This window comes from Peromyscus maniculatus, chromosome 14 (genome assembly GCF_049852395.1).
Source record: "Peromyscus maniculatus bairdii isolate BWxNUB_F1_BW_parent chromosome 14, HU_Pman_BW_mat_3.1, whole genome shotgun sequence".
NCBI classification, from domain to species: domain Eukaryota; kingdom Metazoa; phylum Chordata; class Mammalia; order Rodentia; family Cricetidae; genus Peromyscus; species Peromyscus maniculatus.
Genome location: NC_134865.1, coordinates 48,875,965 through 48,894,101, shown reverse-complemented (window position 1 = coordinate 48,894,101; position 18,137 = coordinate 48,875,965). Strand labels below are relative to the sequence as shown.

Here is an 18,137-nt window from a genome sequence, read left to right as displayed (position 1 = left end):
TTTTAAAGATTTAGTCATTTTTTTTTGTGTCTGTCTATATGTGTACCATATTCATACCTGTTCCCTCAGAGGTCAGAAGAGGGAATTCTATCCCGTGGAATTGGAGTTCTAAAAGGTTGTGAACTGCCATATGGGTGCTGGGAACTGAACCCAGGTCCTCTGCAAGAGCAGCCAGTGCTCTTAACCACTGAGCCATCTCTCCAGCCCCTCTTACCTTGTATTTATAATTAGCAGTTCTGAAATGCTGAACACCAGGAATACCTTATTGGAAATGTGTCATTAGGCAGTTTTGTCACTGTGTGGGCATCATAGAATGCACTGACGTAACCTCAAGGGCATAACCCCTACATGCCTGGGCTGTATGGTCCATATTCCGTTGCTTCAAGACCATAGTAAACAAAATAGCATGAGATAGCTAGGGATGTAAGTTAATGGTACAGTGTACTTAGCGTGCACAGGATCTGGGTTCAATCCCCGGTACCACCATTAAAAAACTAGATCCAGATTCAGTCAAACATCAGGAAAGTGATGCCGAGAAATGACGTGATAAACATAAGCGTATGAAGCAGGGTCTGGCAAACACAGCATACTGTTTACAAAAAAAATTTAAGTAGAATATACACCCAGAACAACAGTTAGAAGCATAGTGTAGCGAATACATAAGCCCGCAGCGTCCTCATTCATCGTCATCAAACACAAAACAGAGAGAGCAAACAGGAAGTAGGGCAAGACCCACTCCTCCAGAGGCTCACCAGCCTCCCCCGACAGGGCCACCAGCTGGGGGCCAAGTGTTCAAGTGCCCAAATCTATGAATGAGGGACATTTCTCATTCAAACCACCACATCCCGCTCCCTGACCCCAAAGACTCATGCCACATCATAATGCACAATGCACGTAGTCCCACTTCCTAAGCCCCCACAGCCTCTGAGTCTCAAGACTGCTTAAAAGTCCAAAGTCTCTCTGGAGACTCGAGGCAGTCTCTTAACTATAAGTCCCTGATAAAGCGAAAACCAAATTCTATAATCAATTCCAACATATAATGGCGCAGAATATGCATTTCCATTCCGAAGGGGAGGAGTGGGGGGCACAGTGAAGAAACACAGGGCCAGAGCAAAGCTCAGCAGGGCAGACCCCAAATCCCGTAGCTCCAGGTCCCACATCAAAGGCCTGGATAGCCCCACCTCTCTGGCTTTGCGGTCTGCAGCATTCTTCTCTCTCTTGGGCTGGTTCCACCCCCACCCCCCACCCCCCCACCCCCCCACCCCCCCACCCCCCCACCCCCCCCACCCCGTGGGTAGCTCTTGGCATCACCAACATCTTGGGATTTCCACTACAACCCAGACTTCACTCTTCCAGCTCCACGTTATGACCTCTTAAACCTCTGGCCCTCTCAGGGTCTAATGTAGGGTTTCCCTTGTCGCCTGCTGCCTGGCCTCAGTGGCTTTTTGTTTTTTGTTTTTTGTTTTTTTGGTTTTTGGTTTTTGGTTTTTTGAGACAGGGTTTCTCTGTGTAGCTTTACGCCTTTCCTGGAACTCACTTGGTAGCCCAGGCTGGCCTCGAACTCACAGAGATCCGCCTAGCTCTGCCTCCCGAGTGCTGGGAATAAAGGCTTGCGCCACTACCGCCCGGCTCAGTGGCTCTTTGAAACAACGAGGAAGAATCCATGACCCCTTCATTCTTTTTTTTTTGACAAACTAAGATAGTGACCTTACTTTATTTTTTTTTTAAGATTTATTTATTTATTATGTATACAGTGAGTGTTCTGCCTGCACACCAGAAGAGGGCACCAGATCTCATTGTAGATGGTTGTGAGCCACCATGTGGTTGCTGGGAATTGAACTCAGGACCTCTGGAAGAACAGCCAGTGCTCTTAACCTCTGAGCCATCTCTCCAGCCCTGACCTCTTCATTCTTATATCCCCGTGCCTTTCAAGTCAGCACCATGTAGAGGACACTGCTAAGTTGGGCTAGCAGCTTGGGATGGACCCTGATGCCTTGAATTGTATTAGCAGCAGCTTTTGTTTGCAATTAGAAACGCGCACGTGCACCCACACACACAAGCTTTATGCTCTCTTTCACAAGTTGGGGACTTCATTGGGTGGGGTCTTGCCCTGAGGGCACACTTCCCTTTATTCCAGTGCAGAAAAAGCCTCTCCTTCATGGCGCTAATCTTACCAACCTCTCCCAGCACGTGCCTTAGCCGGCAGATTAAGCTGCGTGGTGCTCTTTTTCTCTCTGAACTGTACATTTTGTGTTTCTCTCTGCCTCACTTGCCCGCTGTCGTGGTAAACCTGCATAAACACTGTCGGCAATACCCAGGCCACAGACTGGACAAACATTATGTAGTCTTGAGATTTCCTTCACTGAAGAAATTAGGTCATTACTGTTAAATTTAGCCTCAGGCAAGTTCTCATGACATGGGCATTTGCCAGAATATTACAGGAATGGTCTCTGAGCCAGATGCTGTTAATGGCCTTGCCTTCCTCTGAAACCTCTTGAGCTGGGCCGCTCAGGTCCAAACCTCTCTCAGCGCTGTCTTCCAGGCTGCTGCTGGAGTGGCCTGTTAAACTCTACTTACAATGTTCAACTGCTTTTCTAGCCCGAAATTCCAAAGTCTTCTTTTCACATTTCTCCAAAAAAATGCCATGGTCGGGTTCTTCAGAGCAACAGCCGATTTCTGCTACCATCCTCTGTGTTTGTTACTTTTCTGTTGTGGTAATAAAACGCCATGACCAAGGCAACGTATAACAGGGAGGGTTTATTTGGGCTTCTGGCTCCAGAGGGATAAAAAGGAGGGATAAGGTAGGAAGGCATGGTAGCAAGTGGAAGGCACAGCAGCGGAGCAGGAAGCTGAGAGCTCAGACTCTAAACTCTAAGCAGGAAGCAGAAAGAGTGAACAGGAAGTGTGGCGGGACTATAAACACTCGAACCCGGTCCAAGGTCTTCCTCAAACAAGGCTCCACCTCCCAAAGGTTCCTCAACTCCCCCAGACAGTGCCACCAACAGGGGACCAAGTGTTCAAATCCCTGAGCTTAGGGAGGACCTTTCTCATTCAAACTGCCACACAAGCACTCAGTTTACTCTCGTGAGCTCTGTATTCCTATGGTGTGCAGTGAGGGAGTAAGCTCGGACCCGAGGGAGGTGTCTCCAGTGGTCCGCCCTGGCTGATGGGCAACTCTTCTAACGAGGTTTGTTGGCTGCCTCGGACTAACTGAAGGACTCCAGGCCATTCGCCAGAGCTCAGTCTACTTCCCATTTCATCGCCACGTCACACCTGAAGGTTGATGTGGCTGCACGCTGTCCTCATAGTCCTATCTGGAGTCTTCCTTTCTCCCTTTCTCCCTTTCCTCTCTTTTCGCCAGCCCAATGTCCTGTTTGTTCTCAGGTCCTAGGGTACTTTAAATGTGGCCTTGAGCATTTTCAAACTTCCTCTAGGGAAGCTGGAGAGTGTCCAGAAGCATTCTTAAAGTTAATAATGTGAGCCTTCTAGATATTCCCAACATTTCTAAAACTCTGGGGAAATTGTATGCAGGTGTTCTTTGGCTCGTGATGGAGTTACAACCTGATAAACCCACCGTACATTGTTAGTATCATAAGCAGAAAGTGCATTTGTAGCGGCAAAAGGGTAACAGAGCTTGCTATGTAAGCAGGAGGACCCAAGTTCAAATCCCCAACACTCACATAAAAGCCAGGCAAGGCTAAGCGTAATTGTATTCCAAGCATGGGGATGGGGTAGGACAGAGACGGGCAGCTGGCCCTGCCAGCCAGCTGGCCTAGCCAAAACTGCTTCAGGTTTAATATGGGACTATCTCAAAAAATAAAAAAGGGGGGTGGCAGAGGGAAACACCTGACATCATCCTGTGGCCTCCACGTATGCACACAGGGCACAGGCCTCCGCACACATGTGTGCACATACACCCCCCACACCAGTCACACACACACACACACACACACACACACACACACACACACACACACACACGTGTGGCCACACATGGTGGAACTAGCCTTAGCTGCTCTGGAAACTAAACTAGGAGGCTCACCGTGACCAACAGTCAAAGACCAGTCTTGGCATCCCAAAGCTGCCACACACCTCGCTCAGCCGCTGGCACTCTGTAGTGTTGGTTGTTCGCCCCGTGGTCACACGGCTGACTGGAAGCTGCAGCCTGCTGCCACTGCCCGGTACCACCACAGTATCATACCTGATCCTTCCAGCTCCGGCAAGGGGCGACACCTGAGCACAATTCCTACAAAATGTGTATCACCTTCACACTAGCCAAAAGTCCAGCCATCGTAGATCCAAGACTGTTCACATTTGCCTGAAGTCCGGTTGAACGTGGCATATGGCTAGGATCCTATCATTATATGACTCTTGAGAATGAAGAAAATCTGGTTCTCTGTTACATATATATCTTGAGTAAAAGTGGACAAGTTAGTTTTGTTTACCCACTGGTGAATACTTTTTTTTTTGGTAACATAGGAGGTCTGTGTGTGGGGAAGACTCATGGGAAATGTGAGGAAACAGCATGGTATCTGTTCCCCTTGGCCTGTCTCTCTTCTGGCAGATGGCAGGCCTTCCAGGCAGTGGTGTCCGAGCAAAGAGAGGCTGTGGACTCAGCTCTTCGAGTGAACAACTACTGTGTGGACTGTGAGGAGACCAGCAGGTGGATCATGGACAAGACAAAAGTGGTAGAGTCCACCAAGGAGCTGGGGCAGGACCTGGCGGGTGTCATTGCCATCCAGCGCAAGTTGTCAGGGCTGGAGCGGGATGTCTTGGCCATCCGGGACCGTGTGAGTGCCCTGGCACGCGAGTCACAGTACCTGATGGAGTCGCACCCCGAGCAGAAGGAGGACATTGGCCGGCGGCAAGTGGATGTTGAGACGCTGTGGAAAGGCCTGCAAGATGCCTTGCAGGGTCAGGAGCTCTCCTTAGGGGAGGCCAGCAAGCTGCAGGCTTTCCTGCAGGAGCTGGATGACTTCCAGACCTGGCTGTCGATGACCCAAAAGGCAGTGGCCTCTGAGGACATGCCTGAGTCACTCCCAGAGGCTGAACAGCTCCTACAGCAGCATGCAGCCATTAAGGAAGAGGTCGATGCGCACAAAGACAAGTACCACCAGGTCAAGGCCTCTGGGGAGAAGGTGATCGAAGGCCAGAGCGACCCAGAGTACCAGCTTCTGGGCCAGCGGCTAGAGGGCCTAGATGCTGGCTGGGATGCTCTGTGGCGGATGTGGGAGAGCCGAGGGCACACCCTCACCCAGTGCCTGGGCTTCCAAGAGTTCCAGAAAGATGCCAAGCAGGCTGAAGCCATCCTCAGCAACCAGGTAGGGAGAAGCACACAGGGCTGGGGCACAGGAGTCCCTCAGGAGACTTAATAGTGTGAACTCTTCATAGTCACCAGTTAAAGGAAAGCCTCTCTATTCCTTCCTCGTCATGTCCCTTTCTGGTCCCGTGTCCCAAGCTGCCTTGTTTTGGGGTCATTCTGAAGCTAGAGCAGTGAGCCTTGCCCTGGGTTACTGCCCTTCCATGTAGCTTCCACCACTGCCCATGCCCCGGGTGGGAGTGGGAGGCCATGCCTGGGGAATAGAGCGCACTCACTCTTGGGGTGCACTGGAAGCCTGCACATGCTGCCCACGGCACTCCTGCTTAGCCCATCCTCAGGCCTCCTCTGGAAACCTTGCTTTAACAGGAATACACTCTGGCTCACTTAGAGCCTCCAGATTCCCTGGCGGCCGCGGAGGCTGGGATCAGAAAGTTTGAGGATTTCCTAGTGTCTATGGAAAACAACCGCTCTAAGGTCTTGAGTCCTGTGGACTCTGGAAACAAGCTGGTGGCCGAGGGCAACCTGTATTCGGACAAGATCCAAGAGAAGGTGCAGCTGATTGAAGACAGGTATGCCCCACGCCTGGGACCACGAGACTCTGTGCTACACTGGGGAGGGGGGTGCCAGGCCAGGACCCCAGACTGGTGCTAGTGCGGCTTCCTTGCCTTCCCAGGCACAAGAAGAACAGTGAGAAGGCGCAGGAGGCTACGGTTCTCCTCAAAGACAACCTGGAGCTGCAGAACTTCCTCCAGAACTGCAAGGAGGTGAGGCCAAGAGCTGGGGTGATTCTCAGATTTCAGTCAGAAGGGCTCAGAGGTGAGAGGCCATAGGATTCCCGTCTCACCCAAGACTGGTGGCATTTCGTGAGCTGGGGACTTGGGGTACCTAGCTTAATATTCCTTGAAGCCTTCTGTTCCACAGTTCTTTTCCACCCTCAACTCCCAAGTCTGATGTCATCCTTTGATTTACCCCATCTAGGACAAGGCTCTCCAAGAGCAGTCTGAGAACATTCTGATTGGAGTCACCTAGGGCCTAGACAGGGCTCTGGGCAAGGATGTGGGGTCTACACAGCACCCACACAGGCCCCTAACATAATGCCCTGTGGATGCTGACGTGAGATCTCTAATGCTTTTGAGCATCTTCATTTTGTCCTGAGCCCTGAAATTAGGGAACAGTTCTCAGCCCTGGTGTGAACAGATTGTTGGGCCCCCTGAGGGCAGATGGATAAGAACCTTGAGGAGGAGGTCTGCCAATGGGACTCCCCACATGCACTGGGACTCTCTCTGGCACCCTACCTGCTCTCATTTTAGGGCTTCCTCTCAGCCCATGTAACTCTGTTTCCATCTACCTTTACCCTTGGGACAAGCCAGGCTTGGCATGATGCCGGAACATCTTGGAAGTATTGGACACACAGCTCTCCCTTCCCCTCATTAATTGTAGTTGCTGTTAACCTCTTCCTCATGTAACATCTTCTTAGTGTTTCTTAATTACTTATCACCCACTGTCAGGATGGATTTATCCGCCTACCCATCTACTAAGAATGTGTTGAGTTACTGCAGCATCTCAGGCCTTGTCCTAGGGCCTGGAGCTGTGGAAAGAACAGACCATCTCACAGCCACACAAACTCCAGTGAGGAAGACCTGGGCATCCCCTTGACCTTCTCCCTCTGCAGCTAGCGGTGGGAGACTCGTGATCCTGCCTTGCCAAAGCGGCACACTCAGAAACCACGGGGCTTCCTGTGTCTGCCCACAGCTCACTCTCTGGATCAATGACAAGCTGCTGACATCTCCAGATGTCTCCTATGACGAGGCACGCAACCTTCACAACAAATGGATGAAGCACCAGGCATTTATGGCAGAACTGGCTTCACATCAAGGGTGGCTTGAGAACATTGACGCGGTACGTAGAAGAGCGAGCGGTAGCCGGCTCTCTGCTCAGATATGCTCCTGTGGCGGGGGCTTCATCCCTGACACGGACACTGTCCTGCAGCTTTCTGGACTGCGTAGAACTCGGCAGTGAAAATAAAACCTCCTCTAAACCATAATGAGAACTTTAGTGTTTCTGTTATAGCTAGACTCGTAAAACCGGGTGAGAGCAGTCGGGGTTCAGCATCCAGTAGCCGGGAGGCAGTGGTCTCTGTTAGCCTTCCAGGACCGTGTTCCCTGTTGGTTGGATGGGCAAAACTACCCGGAAGCAGCCATTCATTGCCCTTGTGGATGGAACCATGGGGCCCATCTGTTTAGACTCTCCTGTGGCACAGGTCAAAGTGGGCAGGAGTCACACCTGGGAATCATGTCCCTTTGCTCTCCCTGCAGTGGCTGTCTGGGAAGAAGTGGGCCCAGTGTCCGCATGAAGCCAAGTGGTTAGGGCCTAGCCTCTGGAGCCAGACTGACTTCTCTTCCCTGCTCAGCTCTTCCTCTCTGAAATGAGGACAGTAGCTCTTACCAGTTGAGTTGTGAGCACTGTGTGCTTGCAGACAGATAAAACACTTAGGGCAGGGTTTGTCAATTGTGAGGCCATTGATAATATTGACCACCATTAATAGAATATATGCCTAGAGCCAAGGCCTGGTATACCGTCCACACCCAAAACACGGACATTCATACAGGGAAACCAGATCAGGCAGCCCCAGTGACCAGCCCGTCCCTGAGGCAAAAACACTACTTTCAGAACTTGAAAGAGGTTCCCATGCTATGAGTACCTAGACCTGATCTGTTTATTAGTTTATTCATTATTATTAGTTTTTATGGTTTTGCTCTGTAGCCCAGGCTGGCCTTGAACTCATGATCTTTCCTGCTTCAGCCTCCTGAGTCTGGAGATTCCTGCTGTGTACACTACACCTGGTTCCTGGATGGATTTTTATTTTTATTTTTTTTATTCATTCCTAGGGGAGGGATAACCAGGGACTAAACGTCTTCCATTCAGTCAGAGCTCCCACCCTATCCCTTTTGGGTTTTTGATTTTGAGACAGGGTCTCACTAAGTTGCCAAAGTTAGCTTTTAGTTCAATTTTGTACATCAGGCCAGCCTTCAACTCACTGTCCTCCGGCCTCACCCTTCTGAATGGGTTATAGGCCTGTGTTATCAAGCTGGCTTCTGAGGGAATCTAGAATATTTCTTTTAGGATCAGCCCCCTTGTGCTGGGGTCTCTTTGAGTCATTTGCCAAAACTCTGCTCTCCCTGCCCCATACTCCCCTGTAGGTAACTTTAGAGGTTCAGAGTGTTTGGCTGGGGGCCTCACCTAAGGTCTGTGTCAATTCCTGCCCTCAATGACCTCCCTTCAGGGCTGTCTGGAGTGGGGCCCCTCATAAGCCCCTGAAGATGAGCGTGAGCTCTCCTCCTTCCCCTACAGGAAGGGAGGCAGCTGATGGCAGAGAAGCCCCAGTTCACGGATGTGGTGTCAGAGAGGCTGGACGCCCTGCACAAGCTCTGGGATGAGCTGCAGACGACCACAAAGGCGAAGACGGAACAACTCTCAGCCGCCCGAAGCTCTGACCTGCGCTTGCAGACCCATGCCGACCTTAACAAATGGATCGGTGCCATGGAGGACCAGCTACGATCCGACGACCTGGGCAAGGATCTGACCACTGTCAACCGGATGTTGGCTAAGTTGAAGGCATGTGAGGAGGCTGTAGTGTTGGGCTGTAGTGAGAGTGTTGGGGGAGAAGGGATCTTAGGGAGCCAACCTGAAACCTTAAAAGTAAGTGCTTCTTCTGTTAGTATTATGCAGAAGTGCCTCCTGATCCAGAAGCCATCTCCTACCTTTTTGCAATGGGTAGGACAAGCATCTGGTTAAAAAAAAAAAAAGAGGCATGAGAAATATAGAAGGAAAGACTGAGTGGAGGCAACCAGGGAAACTTCCTGGAGGAGGCTGCACTTTAAAAGGGCCTTAAAGGACGGTGGAAAAGTGGGTGGGTGGAGGGACGGCCCGTGTCCAGGTGTCACAGACAGTACTGACCCTGTTTCCTGTGTCCCAGCGAGTGGAGGACCAAGTGAATTTGCGGAAGGAGGAACTGGAGGAACTTTTTGCCGATGCCCCCTCGCTGGGAGCGGAGGCAGGAGACACAGACGTGAGCATCGAAAGGCGGTTCCTAGACCTTCTAGAACCTCTGGGGAGGAGGAAGAAGCAGCTGGAATTATCCAAAGCCAAGCTACAGATCAGCCGGGACTTGGAGGATGAGACGGTGAGTGGGCTGCAGCCTCTCTGCCCCGAGAGCTGAGGTGCCAGCTGCCACGGGGGGGGGGGGGGGAGCTGGCTGCTGTCCAGAGCAATCTTGGCAGCAGATGACTGGTCATCTCGCCCCTCACCTCATAGGGTTGCTTTGGAGAGTGCACTAAATAGAAAAATCAGGGCAGGCACTGTTTGGATGGTAACTTACAAGTCACTTGTTAGTACTGGTCAGTCAGACTTTGGGATCAAGATCCCACTTGAACAGGTTATTTGGAAAGTTGGCTTGAAATATCTGTCTGTAAAATGGGGGTGTTGGGAAGAGCTGGGCAGCACCTTATCTGGCTCTTTGGGGGAGGGTGTGTGGAAAAGGGGTAGCTCTCTGTGATTATTATCAGCCTGCTTCCTGCCTTCTGGTCCCTGCAGCTCTGGGTGGAAGAGAGACTACCTCTGGCTCAGTCAGCTGACTTTGGCACTAATCTGCAAACCGTGCAGCTGTTCATGAAGAAGAACCAGGTGAGTCTCACCTCACCAGCGAGCGCATCTGCCCCCTGCTGGTTCCCAGGGGGCCCAGCCGCGCTCTGATGTGCAGAAGGCTGGTGACAGCAGATTATTGCTCCTGATGGCGGCAGGCTTTTCAGTCCCCGAACTTCATCTCAAGTAGCAGTGCGGAAAGGGACTTCCGCGGCCGCAGAGAGGATTCTGGGAGGATCACAGAGGAAGGAAGTGATTTTGGAGATTTGGGACCACCAGATTCTACCAGGCTCAGATGAGTGCCTGGCTTGAGAGAGTGTGGGGAGGAGGTCCATGTGCCGTCACGGTCCTGGTTTTGGTAGCCTCCCACAAGGATGCCACCAGCACCGAAGCACTGCCTAGCCTTCTTCTGGGGCTAAGCTTGGCATATGCAGGGTCCTCAGGGTATGTAGACCCTGTTCTTCTGGACACATGACCATCTCTGTGAGGCACAACCCCATTATAAAGCCACTGGATTTGGACTCTTGAGTCCCAGAAGCAAGCATCTACTGATCCGCTGTCTTAGAACAGATTCGTTACTCCCAGCTGAATTACAGGCAGACACCATACACTTCCCCTGTCGGGGCGGTAGAGGGAGCCTAAATCCTAAGACAGCCAGCTGTGTGGGATTGCTTCATGCCTGGCCTGGGGTTGGCCGCAGGCCTTCCTTTCTCTAGAAATCGAGAATCTGGGTGTAAGATAGGATGCACACTCCAGCAGGGTAGGTCCTGGTGCGTACCGTTACTCACGTATGTTTCAAGTGCTGGAAGTTGGTGGTCTGCTCACACCCTGTCCTTGCTCCTGCCTTTAAATGGTTGTCAAGGGTCAGAGGGAATTAATTGTCAAGAGGGAGGAAACAGGTCTAAGAAACCCAAGAGTATACACATAAGCCGGAGCTATCTGGGCCTCTAGGATCCGGAAAGGGGATCAAGTATCAGGGTGTCCTGAAGAAAAAACGGTAACCCGGTCACCAGAGAGGGAGGGAAGGGCCATTTTGGCTCAGACAAGAAATAATCCTGCACAGTTCAGACCTGAGCCATAGAAATAGAGAAAAATAAAAGCTAAAGCTTTTCCTGAGGGGTAGCCACCAGCTCCCCGCTTTTCTTTTACCCAGCACAACAAAGCATGCTAACAGAAGACGGCAGTCGGCCACTTTGAAGTTGTTTTCCTTTCCCCCAGCACAGACACCTAAAATCAAGCTCTACGGATGCAAATAGGGAGTGGTCCAGAGCACAGTTTAGCCTGTGGATGTAGCTTAGATGATAAACCTTGCCGAGCATGCGTAAAGCCATGGGCCAGATCCACATACACTCACTGGGCATGTGGTGGACACCTGTAACCCCAGTTTCTGGGCATGGTGGTGGCAGAAGGATCATGAGTTCAAGGCCAGCCCGGAGCTCTACAAGACCCTATCTCAAAAAGTAGGGTGCTAGGGTTGGGGGAGGGTGGTCCTGGAGGGAGAGACGGCCTGGCAGTTAAGAGAACTTACTGCCCTTCTGAAGAACCTGAGTTCAGTTCCCAGCACCCCCATCAGACAGCACACAACTATCTGCATCTCTCATTCAAGGGAATCCAGCGCCTCCTTCTGGTGTCTATGGGTACCTGCACACATGTGGCATACACTCAAACACATAAGTAAAAAAGTAACTTTTAAAAACAAAGACTTTGGAATCTGATAGATCTGTGTTTCAATCTCAACCCTACCTTCACACCGTCCTGCACCAGCTTCAGGGGAATTGCACACGCGTGTAGGGAGGGCGCATGTGGAGTGCTTAGCATCCCGCCACCATCGTGTTAAGGCTGTCACTTGCTCTGCTCTGGCAGGAGGGCAGGGGAAGAGGCTCCTACTGTGTGTAGCCCTGGCTTCCTCTTCCGGCTCTGCCTCTGAGTCTTTCCTCTGGCCACAGACCCTGCAGAATGAGATCCTCGGCCACGCACCACGGGTGGAGGATGTGCTCCAGCGAGGGCGGCAGCTGGTGGAGGCAGCAGAGATCGACTGCCAAGACATCGAGGAGCGCCTGGGGCGTCTGCAGGGCTCTTGGGACACGCTGCGCGAGGCAGCAGCTGGCCGGCTGCAGCGCCTTCGGGATGCCCATGAGGCACAGCAGTACTACCTGGACGCGGGCGAGGCCGAAGCCTGGATCAGCGAACAGGAGCTCTATGTGTTCTCTGACGAGCCCCCGAAGGTACGCTGGAGCAGAGGCGGCTAGCCCAAGTGCTAAGCAGATAGACAGAGCTGGGGTGGGCGAGCTCTTGGGGAGCCCGGAAGTCCTGGTGTATGAGGAGAAAAGACCAGGTATGGGCGTGCAGGAAATCTACAAATCCTCCCGCTCTCCTGAGATGCCTCCTTAGGGCATTCCACCTCATTAAGAACATCCCTCCAGGTTTCTCACCTAACCACCAGTAGGTGGTCCACCCAAGGGCCCTTCATATTATATTGTGGCCATGCTGCAAGATGGGGTGATAGAGGATATAAGGGAGGGGGTCTCTCAAGACTGTAATAACCCAGTTATTTCTCCCAGCAAAGCCACTGTCACTTTCAGGGACTTGGAGGATGAGGTTACCTCCTCTGAGCCAGCTTTCCAGGACCTAGGATGTTTTCACGGGGACAGACTGCTGGAGTTGGGCTCAAAAGGAGGGTCGGACACAACATTAGACTCTGGGGAGTTGAGAGAGGAGCTGGGAACAGCCCTCCTAGGAGTCAGAGGAACAGGCAGGGAAGGTGTGTGGCTTTCCCCCTCATCGTGGCTCCCCAGAGCTCAACCACAGCTTTCCAAAGGGAAGGAGTATGGTGGGATAGGGCTCTGGTGCTGACAACCACCGCCGCCACCGCCTCCTCCTCTTCCTCCTCCTCGCAGGATGAAGAAGGCGCCATCGTGATGCTCAAGCGGCACCTTCGGCAGCAGCGCACTGTGGAGGAGTACGGTCGGAATATCAAGCAGCTGGCGGCCCGCGCCCAGGGCCTGCTGTCGGCTGGCCACCCCGAGGGGTACGTGCGTGCACCCCCTGGGCTGGTACGGCTGTTGTGGGGACCAGGACCCCTTCAGGTCCAGCAGGAAGAAATGGGGCTGGTTTCCGCGGGAACTGGAGGTCTCTGAACTACTGGTTGTCCCTGTTCCATTTTATTCTTGGGTTGTGCCAAGGAGGCAGACAAGGTAGGGCCACGGTGACTGCATATATAAAGGTCAGAGTCGGAGTGCCCCGGTGAACTGAGAACTCCGCTCTTTGGAGGAGTTAGCCTGTCCTGAGAGACCCTGAACACCAAAACTGATGCTGCTGCTGATGCTTTTTTTTTTAATGGTTCCAAAAAAATACTTCAGGACCTCACAGCAAATCCTTAGGTAGGAGTCAGGTAGCCACTGGCCAGACTTCACAGGCTGCTTCTGCCATGGCCCTCTCCTCAGCTACCATTAGGGCAGCCACCCTGCACATCTCCCAGGAAGCCCCAAGAGCTGAGTCTCTGGTTCTGTCCTTTTCCGGAGAGCTAATTGGGGTCACTCCTGCTGAAGCTCCATCCAAGCTCTACCCCATCAGCTTCCTGGGGAGGGTAGTGAAGAGGTTCACCCTTTGTACTTGAATCGGTGACCTCCCGGGAGAGAGAGAGGCACTGTGAGAAGTACCGTTACCAGGACAGAATTCCAACACAATCCTGCTGTCCCCTAAAGGGGGCGGCCATTCCTTTTCTCCCCAATTCTTTGCCTGGAAAAGCCATTGTAATTTCTGGGGCCTGGAGAGCCAGCTACTCCGGGTTCTTCTGTTTTGTTTTGTTGTCCTGAGGATGGAGCCTGTGACCTCACAACCTGCTAGGCAAGAATCCTACCCCCAAGCCCTGCTCTGGCTCTTGCTCACCTCCCCTAAGGCATTTCTTGGTTTGAATCCCAGCGAGCAGATTATCAGACTTCAGGGGCAAGTAGATAAGCAGTATGCGGGGCTGAAGGACATGGCTGAAGAGCGGAGACGGAAGCTGGAGAACATGTACCACCTGTTCCAGCTGAAGAGAGAGGCAGACGACTTGGAGCAGTGGATTACAGAAAAGGAGATGGTGGCCTCGTCCCAAGAGATGGGGCAAGACTTTGACCACGTGACGGTGAGTACCCACGCCTCTTACTCTGCCCTCCTCTAACTCAGTAGACACAGGCAGCCATCACCCCAGACCCACATGACTCACTCCCCTGCCAGTTGCAAGAAATCGCCCAGAGACGCAGTCACACCCGTGGAGAGAGGAACCGAAGGACCGTCGACTCTGGAGAGGGTGGGACGGCCAGCTCCAGGCGGCCAAAGTGGCACCCTGGCAGAGTGACCCCACGCCCCTGCACCCAGCTGACCACATTCTATCTACCCCCGTGTCCAGATGCTCCGTGACAAGTTCCGAGACTTTGCCCGCGAGACCGGGGCGATCGGGCAGGAGCGGGTGGACAACGTGAATGCTATCATCGAGCGGCTCATCGACGCAGGCCACAGCGAGGCAGCCACCATCGCCGAGTGGAAGGACGGGCTGAACGACATGTGGGCCGATCTGCTGGAGCTGATTGACACCCGCATGCAGCTGCTGGCGGCCTCCTACGACCTGAACCGCTACTTCTACACGGGCACGGAGATCCTGGGCCTCATAGACGAGAAGCATAGAGAGCTGCCGGAGGATGTGGGGCTGGACGCCAGCACGGCTGAGTCCTTCCACCGGGTCCACACTGCCTTCGAGCGGGAGCTCCACCTCCTGGGTGTGCAGGTACATGCCACCCACCTCTTTTCTTCTTCTTCTTCTTCTTCTTCTTCTTCTTCTTCTTCTTCTTCTTCTTCTTCTTCTTCTTCTTCTTCTTCTTCTCCTCCTCCTCCTCCTCCTCCTCCTCCTCCTCCTCCTCCTCCTCCTCCTCCTCCTCCTTCTTCTAAGATTTATTTATTTATTATGTACACAGAAGAGGGTGCCAGATCTCATTACAGATGGTTGTGAGCCACCATGTGGGTGCTGGGAATTGAACTCAGGACCTGTGGAAGAGCAGTCCATGCTCTTAACCTCTGAGCCATCTCTCCAGCCCCTCCACCCACTTCTTACCTGTGGGCATCTCAACCACCTTCTCCTGGTGTCAGGACCCCACTTGGCTCCTATGGGGGGGGGAACCTCTAGAATGGGCATCAAGTTTCTCTCCCTTAGACAACCCGCAGCGCGGGACCGAGCCCAACAGCTCTCAGGAATTTGTTAGCTTCAGGGGTAGTTCTTCAAGTACAGTCTCTCCTGGCCTGTGTACTGTTTACGAGCTGGCACGACAGTGCCTTTTCAGTCCTGGGTATTGTTTTAAGTGATGTGCGTAGTTGCTGGGTCTTCACAGCCATCTCCGAGTAGGCACTCACATTGTGTTTGCAGAAGAGGACAATGTAGTAGAACGGGTCACTGCTGCCTAGGAAATGGTAGATACAAAGTGGAGCCGGAACCCAGGTGCGAGTGCCCCGGCTCCAGACCCCTCAGGCTTAGTTAGCTGTCAGACAGGTCTGGCTTTCATGGGGTTCTAGAGTCCCTAAGATCTGCCTTCTCTGATCCCATAGGCATACCCTGCGGGACCTGTGTAGACTCTAGATTCCTCTAAGCTTGCTGTGATAGAAAGGATGAAGTGAGGGACTCCAGCTGCCAGCTCCCCAGGCTTCCCATGGAGGAGAGAGAGTTGAGCCAGCTCTGCAGGGTTCAGGGAGGGAGCACTGAGGGAGACTGGACCCCTGGTTCAGCTTAGGGATTTGTCCTCTGGGTGCGGCCTGTTGTATGTCACTGCTGTATCTGGGGTGTCAGAGCTGCTGAGACAGGTATGGCTCCAGTGAGGTTTCAGGAGAGAGGCTTCCCTGTCCCTGGGTGTGCCCCAGTCAAAGGATTTGGGCAGACCTAGCCTTGAAGAGGCAGCCTTCAGGGGGGATAAGAACCGGGGACCTGGGTGAGCCCGTTCCAGTCCCAGCTGTCCCCTTGATCCGTGGGGGGAAGCTGGAGCCGCCCACCTCACATCACTGTGCATTGGTTCCCCCATCACAGAAGCAGGCCTGTAACAGTTCTCTCTGTGGATGGCTGTAAAGAGGAAGAGGGTTAAGTAAATCTCCAGGACTGGGCTCGCTCGGTGCTTTCTCCCACTGTTGACCTCTGAGGAGGCCCCAGGGAGCTGAGACCGACCCTCCCACTCTACTCCTGGGCCAGAGCCCAGCACATGGCCTGGGTAGGCAGAGGTGCTACAGCAGGGGACCCCATCCTGTAGCATCCTGCTTTCCAGTAGCGCCCTGGGGAGGACTCTGAAGGAGACAGTTGTGTAGCACGAATCTTAACAGGTCTTATTAATAAAACAAACCCGGAGCCAGGTATTGGGGTGAACGCTGGAAGATCAGAGAGAGACAGAACACAAGACACAGCTAACCTCACCTCGCCAACTTCTCAGCTAATCCTGTTTCCTCAGACTGGAAGCTTCTGAGTCCTCATCCGAATGGATCTCAGCTGAACTGTGTTGCTAAAAGCCTAAAAGCTTAACCAGTCTCTAGTTCCTGGTCCTCATGCCTTATATACCTTTTTGCTCCCTGCCATCATTTCCTGGTATTAAAGGCATGAGTCACCATGCCTGGCTGTTTCCAGTGTGGCTTTGAACTCACAGAGATCCAGGCAGAACTCTGCCTCTGGAATGCTAGGATTAAAGGTGTGTGTGTGTGTGTGTGTGTGTGTGTGTGTGTGTGTGTGTGTGTGTGCCACCATTTTCTGGCCTCTATATCTAGTGGCTGTTCTGTTCTCTGACCCCAGGTAAGTTTATTAAGGTGCACAATATATTGGGGAACACAATATCACCACACAGTTGTCCTTCCAATCGTACACTGAGATCCGATGTCGCCTGACCACAGGTGCAGCAGTTCCAGGATGTGGCCACCCGACTGCAGACAGCGTATGCGGGGGAGAAGGCAGATGCCATTCAGGGCAAGGAGCAGGAGGTGTCTGCGGCCTGGCAGGCACTGCTCGATGCATGCGCAGGGCGCCGCGCTCAGCTGGTGGACACGGCAGACAAGTTCCGCTTCTTCAGCATGGTTCGTGACCTGCTCTCCTGGATGGAGAGCATCATCCGGCAGATTGAGACCCAGGAGAGACCCAGGTGAGGGGTGTCCTCAGGGACACTCTAGTTCAGTGGTTCCCAACCCTCCTAATGCTGAGACCCCAGAATACGGTTCCTAGTGTCATGGTGACCCCCCAACCATAAAATTACGTTTGTGCTACTTCATAACTATAATTTGCTACTGCTACGAAACATAATGTAAATATCGGTGTTTTCCGATGGTCTTAGGCGACCCCTGTTAAAGGGTCATTGGACCCCAAGGGGTTGTGATCCACAGGTTGAGAACCACTGCTCTAGGACATCTCAGGAGAGTCAAGGCTCCTCCCCTGAAGGATGGTCCCAGACTGCCCAATGCATGGGGATTCCTGAGGGGTACCAGAGACCTGATCTGGGTTCACAAGGGTTTATCTTCTACTGGGAGGACTGACTTTTTCAAAGGAGAAAGCTATCAGTCATATAGATTCTCCAAGGGGACCATGACCCCTTATCAGTGAAAATGCATGACTCATATATCCAGAACCTGACAGGCTCAAGACCGTTCTTCCCCAGCACTGGGATGTCAAGGTCACTTGCCTAAAACTCCGTATAAGTTGACTGTCCATAAGGGGCAGGGTCAGACTCATGGGCAGTTGAAATCAGGTGGGGCTGGACCTCTGTCTACCTCAGCAAGTATTGGTGACCTATCTCTGTCTCTCTGCCTCTGCCTCAGTTACTTTACTTTGCATGCCATCCTTGACCTATTTAAAGTTTATCCTCCTGTAGTATTCATATATTCCCAATTATGCAATCGTTGCCCACAGTCTAAGTTGGTATATTTCATCATCACCACAAAACAAAACAGAAAAAACATTCCCATGCTCAGTCACTCACTCTGCTCCCTCTCTGGCCCCTGGGGCAGCTGCTTTTCTACTTTCTGTCTCTCTCGATCGACCTATTCTCTCTGTTTTGTATAAACGCTATCACATAGTACATTGTCTCCCGTGACTGGCTTCTTTCCCATAGCCTGTTTCAAAGGTTCCTCCGCCAGGTAGCATGGTTCAGGACCTCATTCCTTTTCGTCATCAAATAATATTCCC

The 18,137-nt window shown here is 52.4% G+C and overlaps 1 protein-coding gene across 2 annotated transcripts in view; it reads left to right on the top strand.

The window, feature by feature from the left end:
* Positions 1–18,137, top strand: part of Sptb (spectrin beta, erythrocytic) — a 129,717-nt gene that overhangs the window by 91,074 nt on the left and 20,506 nt on the right. For both annotated transcript variants that reach the window (XM_006973141.4, XM_076550901.1), the window contains exons 16-27: positions 4,565–5,321; positions 5,687–5,889; positions 5,994–6,084; positions 7,073–7,219; positions 8,672–8,935; positions 9,297–9,503; positions 9,914–10,003; positions 11,908–12,186; positions 12,859–12,989; positions 13,883–14,087; positions 14,352–14,726; positions 16,856–17,100. In XM_006973141.4, the coding sequence (XP_006973203.1) occupies positions 4,565–5,321; positions 5,687–5,889; positions 5,994–6,084; positions 7,073–7,219; positions 8,672–8,935; positions 9,297–9,503; positions 9,914–10,003; positions 11,908–12,186; positions 12,859–12,989; positions 13,883–14,087; positions 14,352–14,726; positions 16,856–17,100 (2,994 nt within the window). The remainder of the gene's footprint in view (positions 1–4,564; positions 5,322–5,686; positions 5,890–5,993; positions 6,085–7,072; positions 7,220–8,671; positions 8,936–9,296; positions 9,504–9,913; positions 10,004–11,907; positions 12,187–12,858; positions 12,990–13,882; positions 14,088–14,351; positions 14,727–16,855; positions 17,101–18,137) is intronic.